The following is a 15,604-nucleotide window of genomic DNA, read 5'->3' on the forward strand; positions in this document are numbered from 1 at the left end:
TCCTGAGCATACACTCCTGATGGGAAGATTGCTGAGTGAATTCCAAAATGTTAATCATGGTTGCTTTTGGATGGTGAGATTCTTTGGTATTAGTTACACAAATCGTTTGTACAGCTTTTTTCCTAAGCTGTTATCAAGGCGGTAAATTCTAATGAGGTAAATGTGGCATTACCATCTCTTCCAGAATGATTCCAGCTTCCTCAGTATGCTTCATGAAGTCTACTTGCAGGTTCTGACCAAGAACAAAGACAACCACAACCTATGACTGGAGCAGGATGAATCTGAAGGCAGAACGTCGACCTCAGAAACACGTAGGCCTCATCATGGAAACTTCTAAACAGAACATTGACTTTTGAGAATCCTGAAATTGAGCCTATGAAAAAGAGACTCGTTCCTTAAGAATGTTTTCCAAGTGACGTTCTCAGTGATAATGGAGGTTTCACTGTGAAGCATCACCAGCAGACCTTTGTTTTGACAAAAAAAAGACCATTGTGTTAAGTTGTATGGGTGTTTTCATTAGCTGTGAGCAAGTATGAGACTAAGGAGCCTGAGTCTCAGCTTGCTTTCACTCTCAAGGTCTTAGGGAGGAGCGGCCACGGTTCGGCCCTGCCCACACCCCTCCGGCCTCCACTCCCCCCTCCCCTCCTCCCTAGAAACTTGAGCATTAGGCTAATAGTTAAGTTCTGAACAGAGCAGAAGTCAGCTCTGTGCTAATTGGCTTCATGATTTAAGGATCAATGTTCAAGTTGGCAAATTAGGACTAATTTGTTCAAGTGAAGTATGTTTTATATGAATGCCCCATTTGGGCCTTAAAAGTTCTGAAATTTCTTAATTCTGTTTTGTTTTTAAGTGTCCCCAGTGCTGGCATGCGGTGGGCTCCCAACATGGGTTACCATTAGAATAGGGCCCTGACGGGCCCTGTGGTGGTGTGGGAGCGGGCGTGTCACACCTTTGAAGCAAAGGCTGGGGCTGGTAAAGCCTGAATTCTATCAGAAATGTTCACTTTAAGTTAGACTCTCAGTGGTTTCGAAAATGTTAAGTTTGTGTGTGAAGCATAGCCTTACTTTCCTTCTCTGTCTAAACACAGTCAGAAGTCATTGTTGATTGTTTTCCTCAACATTGACAAAAGGACCAGTGGACCAATCTGACAAAGCCATTCTGGTTTAATTCCTCGAGTCTACTGAGAATAGTTTTAAAGCTATGCAGAAAAGGGAGCTGTTATTCACACTGCCCTTACTTTATTGTAGAATATGGAGTTAAAAACAGAGTGTGAAATTCAGAACTTTACCAATGTATTCCTAGGCTGTGAGTACTTTTGCAGCCCAAAGTGTGAAAATATGTAAAGATGCTTTGTATGCTGCTATTGATCTGCCATGATTTCTATTTATTCTTTTACGGCATGTAATGGTGATCAGTAATATTTTAATGTAGATTTTGATTTATTTCAGCAATAGTAATTTTAAGATATTCTTTGAATGAAAGTGTCTTTGTTTCTATGATACAGGTCATTTTGTAGTATTTAACCAATTAAGATGCACTGCTTACTTTTCTGAGCACTATTTAATGATGGGGTGAAAACCCAATTGGCTCAACCAGCTAGCATAAGGATTAGCTGTGAATAGCGCTGGCAGATGTGATGGTTCCTCAGGAACAATCGTTTAAGCTTTAATGGTAACTCAGTCAGAAGTCCATAGATTTTTTTCTAGCTGAGATTTTAGAAAATTACTTGTGAATTACATGCGTGTTTTAGTTTGGTCTTAGTTTTTTAGCATAAAGAATATTTTGTTTGATTGGCTTTTGTTAATCTAAACATGTTTCCTGGACAACTCTTCTGCTTCTCAGTTTACTGTCTTCTGTTGCTGTCTCCCTAGTTGCTTGTGAACTGTGCAGAAGTCAGGGAAGCTTCTAAGTTCTCAGACTCAATTAGAAATAGTTTGTTTTCAAAGGTAGTGTGTAAATTCAGCAACCAGAAATGAATTGCTCATGCACCACCTGGGAAAGAGAAATTTATGGTAAGATAGAAGGTGTTGCTGACACCAGGAGGTAGTGTCCAGGGAGCCACGTGCCTGTTCTCAGAAAACAGTTGCACCGGTAGGTTTGATCACACCCCGAGTGTGGTCTCAGTGGGCTTTGGTAAGTGGAAGAGTCAGGGGATTCTTATTATAATAGACATTTGAATTGAAATGATGATTTGAGTATGTATGATATTATGAGTTGAGGAAGTATCGTAAAGAGGGTCTATAATCAAATCTGATGATGTTCACCCTTGAACCCAAGGAATGAATATGATAGATGGTAAAGAGAATCTGTGATAAAGTTTCCTTAGTGTGAAAGTAAACTTTTAAGTGCCCAAGTCATGGAGACTTGAAAAGGATAAACCTGTTTCAACTCCCAAATTCATGTATTCAAAGCATTTACTTAAAATTCAGAAACCAGAAGTTCACCATCACGATTACCAGGAAGTTCAGGCCAGAATGAGTCCCTGGAACACTCAGGCCACGCCTGCACAGTCGCAGTTGTATGACCCTAGCCCGACAGTCACGGTTCAGTTGCCTTATTCCTCCTTCAGGCTACTGTCCAGAACCTCATGCTAGCTTAGGCTGCATATGTACCTTGCTGCAGGGAGTTTAGTGGAACCCTAGTTTTAAACCTTAGTTAATCAGAAAGGACACCAAAACAGAGAGACTTCTTGCTAGGTTTTGCAGAACTCTAGGTGACCTGCATTTAGGCCACCCTGTCTATCTAGATGCCCACCCTCAACCCCAGTGGGTGTCACTGCTCTACTTATGATGTAATTAATGTGATGTCTTTGAATGGACTCCTGCATCTCCAGACAGCCTTGTTCCTTTAAGGCAGAAGCTCCTCATTGTGCACCTCTCCCGAGATTTGTAAGGTGTGACTGAATTCTAGGTTTTCAAGTGACTGTAGGTGTCAGGAGAAGCATTTCATGCCATCTGCATGTGAATGTCCACAGCTTCCTGTCGAAGGCTTGTGAGTAGCCATCAGAGTGCTGTTCTGTCAAGAGCCCAAGTTGACCTGGGTCCTTCTCTGCCGGAGGATGTACAGGCTTAGTTTAGAAGATGTCTGACCCAATTTTACATGTAGAGCATTTGTTCTTTTTCTGCTTATGTTTCCTTGTAAAAATTATAAACCCCATTGAATCCTTTCCTAGGTAAATATTTTTAAACCGTGCAGCTTTATTACTCTCCTCCCCAAAGAATGTAGTTTGAAATTGTCTCATTTTGGTAGTAGAGGCCATAACTGCCATTGTATTACTAATAATGCAACATGAAATTGAAGGTGCCTAACTGCTTAAAAAACAAAATTAGCCATCATACTGTAACTCTGGGCAAACGGAACACAGAGAAATGAGAGGTGGCACAGGCACGAGTGGGCTCAGTCCGTGTGAAGACACGCATCGCAGGGACGTGCGTCCTGCCTTCTTGCTGCACGTTTGCTGCTGAGCACGTGTTTCTTTCTGACCTGGCTTTGGTTTCCTCCACTTGTATTCATAGTATCTTCTGGAACCAGTGGTGCCCTGTGTTTTCAAGTGTCTAAAATCTTAAGATTGGAACCAAGTAAAGCAACTTACACTGACTTTAAAAGCTGTTCTTGAGAACATTTCCCTGAGTGGGCCGGGGCCGCAAGGAGCCTGTTCTTCAGCAGATTCAGCAGGAGAGATGTGTGCGATGTCTCACTCAGTTTTATATTTAACATCTTCATTTGAAATGCTGAGATGCAATATCGTTCACTTTGAGTGGGGGAAATGCAAAATTGTGTTTCCCTTTTATCTGTGTGATTCCCTAAGAAACACGTTTTTAAAATAATGTGTTCTGAGTGGTTTTTTATTCTGTATTACTGCTTTGGCTGTGTGCTCTCGTGACTTTCAGTATACCAGACTCTCTGTTTTCTGCAGTGGGAGGATGAGAAGCTCTGGAATCACAGCAAGATTTTTGTTCCATGAGCGCAATACTGCATCAGTAACGTTTTTAATGGTATGGATTTTATATCATCTGTGTATGTTTGCAAATATTAAGTTATTACATGTTTTCAAATGAGCATTTTTCATCCTAAATTTTATATGTTTGCAAATATATTTTTTTAATAAAAGTTCAAAACCAAGTTTTAGCACCTACCAAATTTTAATTGTGTTTTTATTTAATTTATAGAAATAGGAACTTTTGAATGAGTTGCTACACGTTGCCAGAGCCTCATACTAGTGAGATGGGGTGGGGCAAGAGAATAAAACTGACACAGAAAACTTGTCTGCCTGTGTCCAGCCTGTTCCCGGCCAGCTGGAGCACATGCCACGTGGGTTCTTAGGTCTGAAAAAGCCGGTGTCTGTCAATTCAATGAGCACTTCCCTCCCCAGGAGCTCAGCATTGTGTGTGTAAGAGATATGAGCGGGCATCTAAGGAACTTCATTTACTCCTCCAAGTGTTCCCAGATAGAGGCTACAGTTCCAACTAGTCAGCGCCCAGAGCACTGTTTCATAGGGGACTTCACGTCTGGGACGTTTCCCACACTCACTCAACTCATGGTTATTGAGCTGTCATGTGCCAGGCATATAGGATGATAAGGAAAGAAAGAGGGAAGGAGGAAAGGAAAATATGATCGTTATGGGAAATAGAGAAAACTTTAAAGAAAAAAAAAATGAGTTAATCATGTATCTCCCTATTATTTGGTAACATTTTAATATGTTTCCAAACGAAATTCTCCCCAAAATGTTTGCTACACCTGCCTGCTTTCTTAGAGCAGAGCTGTGCTAACTCTTGCTTTATGACTGGTTTTTATGCCCACACACCAGTCGTCATTAACACTACATGTGCATTCAACACTTAAGGATCGCTGTCCCACTGTTTTCTTGACCTTCACAATAACCCATTTTAAGGAGAAGGAAGTTGAAGCTGAGAGTGATTGAGGGATGTGCCAAAGGTTGCTTACTAAGCCAGTGGTGGGTCAAGGACCTGAAGCCAAGCAGGCTGGAGAGCTGATCTGTTATTCCTTTCTTGACTCCGTTGCCTCCATGATAAATTATTCTAGATTGCTTTTTATAGTTTCTTAGGTCACTCGTCACCACTATTAAGAGTGGTCTGCTCACCTGCTGTTTTTCGTCTGTCATAACCTAGGAAACCAGGTAACTAGGTTCATTGGAATTTCATAAAAAACTAAAGTCAGTGGTAAGAGCTGTAAAGGATAGAGTTTTAGGTTTCTAGGAAGTTCCTAATGACGTTTTCACTCTCTTTATGCATGCTGGTTCATAGGTTAGAGAGAGATTGTTGAGCCTTCTGGGAAGAAGTGTTTGTCTCAGAGAGCATCAGAACCAGCCAGCCTCCTACTGGATGAGAAGCTAGAAATCAGGCTGCCGAGTTGTCACTGTGAGGGAAGCTCGTCTTTAGATGAAGCCAGGTCCTTGGAACGCAGAAGGGAAGAGCATCAAGAGACAGTCACTCAGATGAACACTGGTGCTCATCCTACATTTCCATCTTTCAGACAGCGCATACTGGGTTTCTCTGTTAAATGTAAAGAAGCTAACAGGTTTCTAAAGGGCTTAGATCAATTCAAGATTCTAAACCTTCTAGAGTTTGCTAATTGGAGTTAGGCAAGAAGACAGCTGCCATACTCATACAGATGGAACCCCTGGCGAACCTGTGCTGTCCAAACACTGGTGGGAAGGAGGATGGGGCTCCCAGCGTCGCACGAGCCTGACACACGTCTCTTAAGGTTCACCAGGCTAAATTAGCTTATGATTCAATGTAAGAGATTTCTTACAACCAACAGAGGTAGAATGGCTTCAAAGGAGGTGATGCAAAGTCCTCGCGAGTCACATCATGTTCCCCATGCATTTCTTTCAGATGAGTTTGAATGAATTTGAAGTGCAGTTCCACAAGTAATCATAACTGGCGTTTGTCATGTGCTGCGTGCTTCGGGTGCATTCTCATGTAAGCTGCTCCACACCTGAGAGGTGGGTGTTCAAAGTGCAGCCTCGAGAACACAACAACCCCGGCACAAAGGACACCAACTTCCTGTCGTCCCTGGGAGGTGCAGAGGCACTGGCTGTGGTTAGACTGATACAGTCCGTCAGTCTGAAAAGGGGCCCGGAATGTGGAGCCCAGCAGGCAGCCACAGACCACAGGAATGGCTATTTTCTTGCCAGGTCCCTGTCACTCCAGAAAGATGAGTCTGGCACTGCCTGGTCCGGGGCAAATCTCGAGGAGGCACCCTTAGCAAACCACGCCTGTTGTCTGTGGAGTCTCTTGGAGTGTTGGCTTCTGAAGCAGGTGCAAAACCTGGACCGCTACACATTTTGCTACCCAAGCCCCATTTTGTCGTTTCTATCTCTGATATCCCCCTGCCCGGAGAGTTTGCCCCTCCCAGGCCTCTCCCAAGAAGGGGTCTTTCCCCTGAATAAAGCTGGCTAATACCCTCTCCCCATCCTGCTGACACTGAGAGGTTGCCCTACTTCTGTTTGACCTCTGCCCCCCACCAGGCCCTTTTGAAGGGAAAAGGGACTAACAGTGGTGTGCGCCGGCAGTAGCCCCCAATTGGGGTGAGCCCATGTGGTCTGACCAGGAGCCTCCACTGGGCAGGCCACTCACCTCCTTTTTAACAAATATTTTGTAATTCCCCCTTTCCCCTCCTGACCTGGAATTCATAGAGAATGCAACCTGTGCCTACACACATCATTTCAAAATAATGCCTTAATTGTGATATAAAGGAGAAATTTTAAACAATGTATAATGAAATGTTCCATGTTAAACATGTAAATACTTGGGCATCTACACAAATTCTCAAAATGCCCCCGTTGAGAAGCCCTGGTCTTCACTCTGACACTTCTCCCCACCCCACCCAAAAGATCGCAGCTCTCCCACAAAGAGCCTGTCCAGGGCCCAACGCACATGGGAGTCAGCCTCCCGCACCCCTCCATCGCCCACAGCCCCGGCTGTCAGCACCCATCGCCCTGACTCACCTGGGTTCTTGCCCAAAAGGGGACTGAAGAGCAGTTTGCACTCCAGCCCAAGACAGTGAGCTTATTAATCAGTGCTCCCGGAGGACTCTGGAGTCCTTGAACGATGGGCCAGGTGTGATGGAAAGGGCACCTTTGATCCCCCAGCACCTCCTCCGTCTGTGTCTCAGGGACGGGGCAGAGAAAGTGCAGGCAGGTGGGAGGAGGGACACTCGCACATGCTGTTAGTCCTCATCTGACCCTTGCGGCTAGAGGTTGCAGCTATTCTGCCCCAGACACCATGGCACACACGCCCCCACACACGCCCATGGGAGTGTGTGCTGCTCCCGTGAGGCTGTGGCTGTGAGGAGAACCGGGGCTGCTTGAGCCCCTTTGTACCCGGTGTGGCACGTAGTGGAGGTGCGTGTCACTATTTGTGGAATACGGTGAATTCCACCCTCACAAGCAGCTGGGAGACGCATGTTGTCACCTCATTTTTCAGACGAGGGAACTGACGATTGAGTAATTTGCCTAAGGCAATCAGTCCAAGTTCACCCAGCTAGAGAGCAGCGGAGGCAAGACCTGAAGCGGACCTACCCCGCCTCCCTCTGGGTTCACGGCAGGTGGAGAAAGCGTCTGGGTCCCTGGAACATTTTGGAGAACACTTTGAAATGACAGAGGTGGCGCTCCCGGGACGGGGCCTTGATGGGCGGAGGGGCTGCTTCACCCACTGTGATGATTCCCCATCACCCCTCGCACGTGTGGCTCTCAGAGGGCTTCTCAGCCTAGGCCAGAGGTGGGCATGAGAGGCTCAGAGGCATCCTGCCAGGACACTGGCAGAGCAGGGAAACTGAGGCCCAGGGCAGGAGGTGGGTGTAGGCCCAGCTCACTCTTTCCCTCCACAGCCGTTGCTGCTTTCCAATACAGTGTTTTAAAATTTAAAGTGGGTTTATTGCCTCAGTTCCCCTCACCCATGCCAGCTTGACTCAGGGGTAATTCTGTTGCAGGGAACACTGTTATTTCAAAACTTGCTGTCCATGGTCGCCTCCTCCTTGGAGCCTTCCATGATCTGCACCCTCAGCAGACAATTCTTTTGTACAGATCACAGGACAGTGCCACGTGTACACATGGTCCCTGCCAACCTGTGACCTGTGACCTGTGAGCCAAGAACCGAGACAGGATCATCATTCTTCCCCAGGCATCTAGCACGAATGTACTGATGAGCGAATCAAAGAGTCAAGGATGGCAAAACCGTTTCTCGGTCCTGACCAGGTGATGGCAGCCACAGCACTTTTCTGTTTGCACAGGAGTACAAAGCGATGCTTTACCAAGGCCTCCCTAAGTCTCCAGAACAGGACAGCCACCTGGCTGCTGTGCTGATTCAGGGCGGGGGTAGGAGAGAGTGAGAGTAAAAGCCATGTGTTTGGAGGGCAACTAACCTGGCCTTGGGGCTTCCTGCATCTCCTCGAGAATCCTCCCACTCAATGGCCTGGCGAGGGAGGCACCGTTAATGCCTTCGCATTTCCTGTGGCTCAGAGCTGTGAAAGGGCCCCCTACATGCCCTTCTCCAGGGCGCTTTCGTCCAACCCTAAGTAACCACTCTCTTCAGAGAGTCAGCAACTGCCCAGGGAAAATCTGCTTAATCCCCCCACAGTAAAACAACACGTTCATCTTTAATATCCACAGGAACAAAAGAGCCACCTCCACCACGCCAGCTTGCCCAGGGAAACCCAGGAGCTCTGAGAAAAGGGGCCAAATGTGAAGCTCTCCCCCTACTCTGTCCAGCAGCCCCTGCAAGGTGGGGCCCAACTGCCCTAAAAGTGCCTGGACTAAAGAGCACTGTCCCAGCCCAGCCTGGCAAGGCACCCCTGGGAAGGAGCTGTCCGAGGCTGTGGAGGTAGCTCCCTGCTCCCCACCCAGGGAGGTGCCCAGGCTCCACTACTCAAATTGCAAGCTACAATGACTAGGCATCTTTTCCTTACGGACAAGGAAAGCAGGCCTGGCAGGGCTTGGCAGGGCTCCATACGGGTGCTCACCTTTCAGGAGCGCGAGGTCTCTGCAGCCCCAGGTCTTCCGAGTGACTCAGAGGATCAACCACCCAGTCTGATCCTGGGATTGGCCAAGGACATACGGTGTTGACTGGAAAAAAGCCCTCTCTCCCGGAAGCACAGTGCTGGCTGGAGTGAAAGCACAAGAATTATTTGTTACAGTTTAAATGCAGAAGCGATGCAAATGTCCAACCAAAGAGGGACAGTGATTGATCTTCCTCTGCACCTGGGGGAGAAAAGCGGGTGGGCTCTGTGGGAAAGGATTTAAGATGCACAGCGATGTACACGAAAACAAGACGTGCAAAGGGTTTGAGACCTTATTTAAAATATTTATGTTCATGGATAGAAAGAGGAAAAAAGTCTTGAAGGAAATAACTGAAAAGTTGTCCGTGGTGCTCTCTGGAGGGTGGGATTATGGGGGATGAAGTTTTTTTCTTCGTGTGTATATCAATGAGAGACCAAGCAGAGAAGCAGAACCCATAGGAGATCTGTATTAAGAGACTTGTTGCAAGGAATTGGCTTGCTCCATTGTGGGGGCTGGCTAGCCAAGTCGGAAGCACAGACCATCAGGACGGGAAGGCTGGAGGCTCGGCCACAAGCAGAACTGCTACCACAGGTGGAATTGCTTTCTTCTTCAGCCTTTCAACCAACTGAATCAGGTCCACCCAGATTATCTAGAATAATCTCCTTTACTTAAAATCCACTGATTCCGAACTTTAATCACATCTACAAGATACCATCCATCACAGCAACACCTAGGTTAGTGTTTGATGAATAACTGGAGACTCCAGCATAGCTGAATTGACACATAAAGTGGACCATCATAGTATTTTTGTTAAATTTCCAATTTTTCTACAAGGAATATTGGTTGCTTATATAGTGCTTCTAAAAGCAATAAATGACAAAATGACCATGAGGTATTACTTCACACCTACTAGGATGGTTAAAATAAAAAAGACAGATGGGGCATCCCAAAAAATAAAAGCCCAGGACCAGATGGCTTCCCTAGGGAATTGTATCAAACTTTCAAAGAGGATTTAATACCCATCCCTCTCAGGCTATTCGAAAAAATTAGGGAAGACAGAATGCTTCCCAACACATTCTACAAGGCCAACATCACTCTGATACCAAAGCCTGACAAGGACAGCTCAAAAAGGGAAAACTACAGGTCAATATCGCTGGTGAACATAGATGCAAAAATCCTCAACAAAATATTGGCAACCCGAATACAGCAATACATCAAAAAGATCATGCATCATGATCAAGTAGGATTTATACCAGGGTCACAGGGATGGTTCAACATCCGCAAATCAATCAATGTGATACACCACATTAACAAAATGAGGAATAAAAACCACATGATCATCTCAATAGATGCAGAGAAAGCATTTGACAAGATCCAACAGCCATTTATGATAAAAACTCTTAACAAAATGGAGACAGCAAAATGGGGAAATTACCTCAACATAGTAAAGGCCGTATATGACAAGCCCACAGCCAACATCATACTCAATGGGGGAAAACTGAACGCCATCCCTCTGAGAACAGGAACAAGACAAGGATGCCCACTCTCATCACTCTTATTCATCATAGTACTGGAGGTTTTGGCCAGAGCAATTAGCCAAGAGAAAGGAATAAAAGCAATCCAAATAGGGAGTGAAGAAGTGAAACTCTCGCTGTTTGCAGATGACGTGATCTTATATATAGAAAACCCTGAAGAATCCATCAGAAAACTATTAGAAATAATTAACAACTACAGCAAAGTTGCAGGATACAAAATCAACTTACAAAAATCAGTTTCATTTCTGTAGTCTAATAATGAACCTACAGAAAGAGAACTCAAGAATACAATTCCACTTACAATTGCAAGAAAAAGAATAAAATATCTAGGAATAAATGTAACCAAGGAGGTGAAGGGCTTATACAATGAAAACTGTAAGACATTGTTGAAAGAAGTGGATGACAACATAAAGAAATGAAAAGACATTCCATGCACATGGATTGGAAGAATAAACATGGTTAAAATGTCCATACTACCCAAAGCAATCTACAGATTCAATGCAATCCCAATCAGAATCCCAACGACATTCTTCATGGAAATAGAACAAGGAATCCTAAAATTCATATGGGGCAACCAAAGACCCCGAATTGCTAAAGCAATCCTGAGAAAAAAGAACAAAGCTGGAGGCATCACAATCCCTGACTTCAAAATGTACTACAAAGCCATAGTAATCAAAACAACATAGTATTGGTACAAAAACAGGCACAGAGATCAAGGGAACAAAACTGAAAACCCAGAAATAAAACCGCACATCTACAGACAGCTAATCTTCGACAAAAGTGCCAAGAACATACAATGGAGAAAAGATAGTCTCTTCAATAAATGGTGTTGGGAAATCTGGACAACCACTTGCAAAAGAATGAAAGTAGACCATTATTTCATGCCATACACAAAAATAAACTCAAAATGGATCAAAGACTTGAAGATAAGTCCTGAAACCTTAAAACTCCTGGAGGATAATATAGGTAGTACACTCTCTGACATCGAACTTAAATACCATGTCTTCTCAGACAAGGGAAACAAAAGAAAAAATAAACAAGTGGGACTTCGTCAGACTTCTGTAAGGCAAAAGAAACTAGGATCAAAACAAAAAGACAACCCACCAATTGGGAGAAAAATGATTTTGCAAATCATATATCAGACAAGGGGTTAATCTCCATAATATATAAGGAACTCACACAACTGAACAACAAAAAAACAAACAGCCTGATCAAAAAATGGGCAGAGGATATGAGCAGACGTTTTCCCAAAGAAGATACACAGATGGCCGATAAGCACATGAAAAGATGTTCAAGATCACTAGTCATCAGGGAAATGCAAATCAAAACTACACTAAGATACTGCCTAACAGTCATTAAAATGGCTATAATCACCAAGACTAAAAACAACAAATATTGGAGGGGCTGGCCCCGTGGCCAAGTGGTTAAGTTCGTGCGCTCTGCTGCAGGCGGCCCAGTGTTTCGTCGGTTCGAATCCTGGGCTTGGACATGGCACTGCTCATCAAGCCATGCTGAGGCGGCATCCCACATGCCACAACTAGAAGGACCCACAAGTAAAAATGCACAACTATGTACTGGGGGGCTTTGGGGGAGAAAAAGGAAAAAAATAAAATCTTTTAAAAAAAAAACAACCCAAATATTGGAGAGGGTGTGGAGAAAAGGGAACGCTCATACACTGCTGGTGGGAACACCAACTCGTGCAGCCACTACGGAAAACAGTATGGAGATTCCTCAAAAAACTAAAAATAGAAATACCATATGACCCAGCTATCCCACTACTGGATATCTACCCAAACAACTTGAAATCAACATTCTAAAGTAACATATGCACCCCTATGTTCGTTGCAGCACTATTCACAATAGCCAAGACATGGAAGCAACCCAAATGCGCATCGACCCATGATTGGATAAAGAAGATGTGGTATATATATATATATATATATTTATATACAATGGAATACTACTCAGCCATTAAAAAAAGACAAAATCATCCCATTTGTAACAAGATGGATGGACCTGGAGGAAACTATGCTAAGCAAAATAAACCAGATTGAGAAAGACAAACACGATATGATTTCACTCATACGTGGAATATAAACAAGCACATGGACAAAGAGAACAGTTCAGTGGTTACCAGGGGAAGCAGGGTGAGGGGTGGGCACAGGGGGTGAAGGGGAGCACTCATATGGTGACGGACAAGAAATAATGTACAAGTGAAATTTCGCAATGATGTGAACTATTATGAATGTAATAAAAAAAAAAAGACAGATGGTAACAAGTGTTGACAAGCATGTAGAGAAATCGGGACCCTCATCCATTGCAGGTAAATTGTAAAATGGTGCAGCCACTTTGGAAAACAGTTTGGCGGGTCCTCAAACGGTTAAACATCAAATTGCCAAATGACCCAGTATTTCTACTCCTAGGTTATACCCAAGAGAACTGGAAACATTTACCCACACAAAAACTTTTACATCAACATTCAAAGCAGCATTATTCATAATAGCAAAACAGTGGAAACAACCCAAATGTCCAGCAACCCATGAATGAATAAACAAAATGTGGTATATCCATACAATGGAGATTTATTCATCAATAAAAAAGGATGGAGGACTGACACACTACAACGTGGATGAGCCTTGAAAACGTTATGCTGAGTCAAGGGAGTCAGTCACAAAGACCACATATTGTACGATTCCATTTACATGTAATGTCCAAAACAGGCAACTCCATGGAGAGACAGAAAGTAGAGTAGAGGTTGCCAGGGGCTGGGGGAGAGGAGAAAATAGGGAGCGACTGCTCATGGGTACAGGTTTCTTTTAGGGGTGATGAAAATGTTCTAAAATTAGATAGTGGTAATACTTGCACAACTCTAGAACACTCCAAAAATCACTGAGTTGTACACTTTAAAAGGGTGAATTTCATGGTCTGTTAATTATATCTCAATAAAGCTGTGATTAAAAAGAAAAAATGCCATACAAGGGAAAGAAAGGAGCCACATGTGCTGGGATGAGCTGTCTCCCAGCCAAGACAAGTAGCTGGTGGGTTATCTCCTGTCTCCAGGTTCCCTTTCCCCACATTTGCCTCCCTCCCGTAGGGCTCACCCAGTGCCCAGGGCCCAGAGTCTGTAGATGTCCTGGAGAGAGCCACCTGCATAACTCATCTCAGAATTCTCTCTTCTCATTCATTTTCCCTTTGCTTACTGGCCACGGGGGTCAATACCTCCCTTGGCCTACATACCACTGCCAGGAAGAGCTCAGTCTTGTGAAAATGGCAGCAGCCTCCCAGCCCTGCTAACCTCCATTGAATTTGCTCCTCCAGGCAGACAGAGGCAGAAAGGGAGAGCACAACCTCTGTGTGTTTTGGGAATGAGCCCATTGTATAGATATGAGGAGAGTGAAGCCCAGAGAAGGGCTGGGATCCACCGAGACCATGCAGCTCCGGATTTCCTCCCTCCAGTCTCTCCCAGAGCACATGCTGGGACCTCTCCAGTTAGAGGCAAAGGTGACTGGGCTACAGAAGCAGAGTTTCTGGAGAGCTCTTTGCCAAATATGTATCAAGAGCTTGAGAAGGGTTGCCGCCCTCTGACACAGTGGTTTCCTATGGAGACCTCTGGTTCGAGAGATAACCTGCCAGGAGGACAAGGATTTAGAGATCAGAATGTTACCTGCAGGGCAGTACATCATGGAGAAAAACTGGAAACAGTGGAAACACCCATCACCAGGGGTGGTGGATAAACGAGGACGTAGCTCTACGCTGGGGCAGTACACAGCTAGTAAAAATGGTATCTTTGAAGAATTTTGGCATGCTAATGGGAAAATGGAGGCGAAAACCAGCAAATTTTATATGATCCTGACAATTTGTAAAAAAACAAAGAAAAGAACCCACAACAGCAAACACATGTTGAGCAATGACTCTACCTGTTTCAGCTTTGCTGACCCCGGAGGTCCGGATGTGCCCCCACCTCCACTCTCCAGACCCTCTCCAGCCCCTGACCCTTGGCCTTGTTTTATTTTCTTCACAGCAATTATAATAAATCAATATTTGTCAAATGAGCAAATGTCTTTAGCAGTGGTCCTCTTTGGGTGAGATTATGCATGATTTTAGTTTACTATTGAATTTTCTATACCTTCCAGGTTTTTATGACGAGCATGTTTTACTTTTATGTTTAGAGGAAAAAGTGTTTTCAAAAACAAAAGTCGACTGAAGAAACATCAGAGGTTCCATGAGTGAGCCTAACTGTGTGATCTCACCTTCCTGGGGGGAGCATTATCGAAAGAAGCATCTCTCAAAAGATTCCTGTGGAAGGAAATTTCAGGCATTGAGACGAGAGATGGGTTTATTAAAACTTAATCAACCCACAGGCCTGTATAGAGTGCCAGGTGTGGGCCCTCTCCTAGGCACTGGTGGGCACAGGCTGGACACGCCCCGCACAGGAGGCATCCCAGGGCCCTGCAGGCTGTAAGCCCTGGATACAAGTCAAGGAAAGTGTCCTGAGGACCCAGACTGGGATGTTGGCCCCACTGCAAGTTCCATGCTGGCTTGGGGGCCCCAGCGCCCAGCCCAGGCGTGCCCCAGGAGCACACGCCAGCCCAGCCATGCCAAAGCGATGCCCAGTGCTGTCACTCAGGAACGCAGCTGCTCAGGGCTGTTCACGCCTCATCAGTGCCCGCTCGGTGGACGTGCAGGAGCACATCAGGATAGCTCTGCCCGAGTCTCATGTGGGCAGCAAAGCAAGGGCAGGAGGGGCCGCCCCGGTGAGCACCCACTGCCTGGGGGTTTGCTCCCAACCCAAAACACCCAGGGTAGCAGCCTGGCTTATGAAACACGGGGGCAGCTTTACATAAGCATGGGAAATCATGAGAAAAAGTGCATTCACAAAAATGCATCCCCTGACCTCAACAGCATGCTTTTCAAGACGGAATTTTGTTTTGCTTTCTTCAGATTATAAAAGTCAACCATGTTTACTGGCATTAAATTTCAGTGAAAGAGAAACTCATAAAGTAGAAACTGAAAGTCCCCCTCAGTCCCACACTCCAAAGTCCCCCATGGC

The 15,604-nt window shown here is 45.0% G+C and overlaps 1 protein-coding gene across 5 annotated transcripts in view; it reads left to right on the top strand.

The window, feature by feature from the left end:
• The window catches only part of DCP1A (decapping mRNA 1A), a 56,060-nt gene extending 51,925 nt beyond the window's left edge, over positions 1–4,135 (top strand). For all 5 annotated transcript variants that reach the window (XM_008513141.2, XM_008513142.2, XM_008513143.2 and 2 more), the window contains one exon: positions 185–4,135. In XM_008513141.2, coding sequence (XP_008511363.1) covers positions 185–265 — 81 coding nt within the window. In that variant the 3' untranslated portion in view covers positions 266–4,135. The remainder of the gene's footprint in view (positions 1–184) is intronic.
• The last annotated feature ends 11,469 nt before the right edge of the window (positions 4,136–15,604 follow it).

This window comes from Equus przewalskii, chromosome 15 (genome assembly GCF_037783145.1).
Source record: "Equus przewalskii isolate Varuska chromosome 15, EquPr2, whole genome shotgun sequence".
Taxonomy (NCBI): Eukaryota; Metazoa; Chordata; class Mammalia; order Perissodactyla; family Equidae; genus Equus; species Equus przewalskii.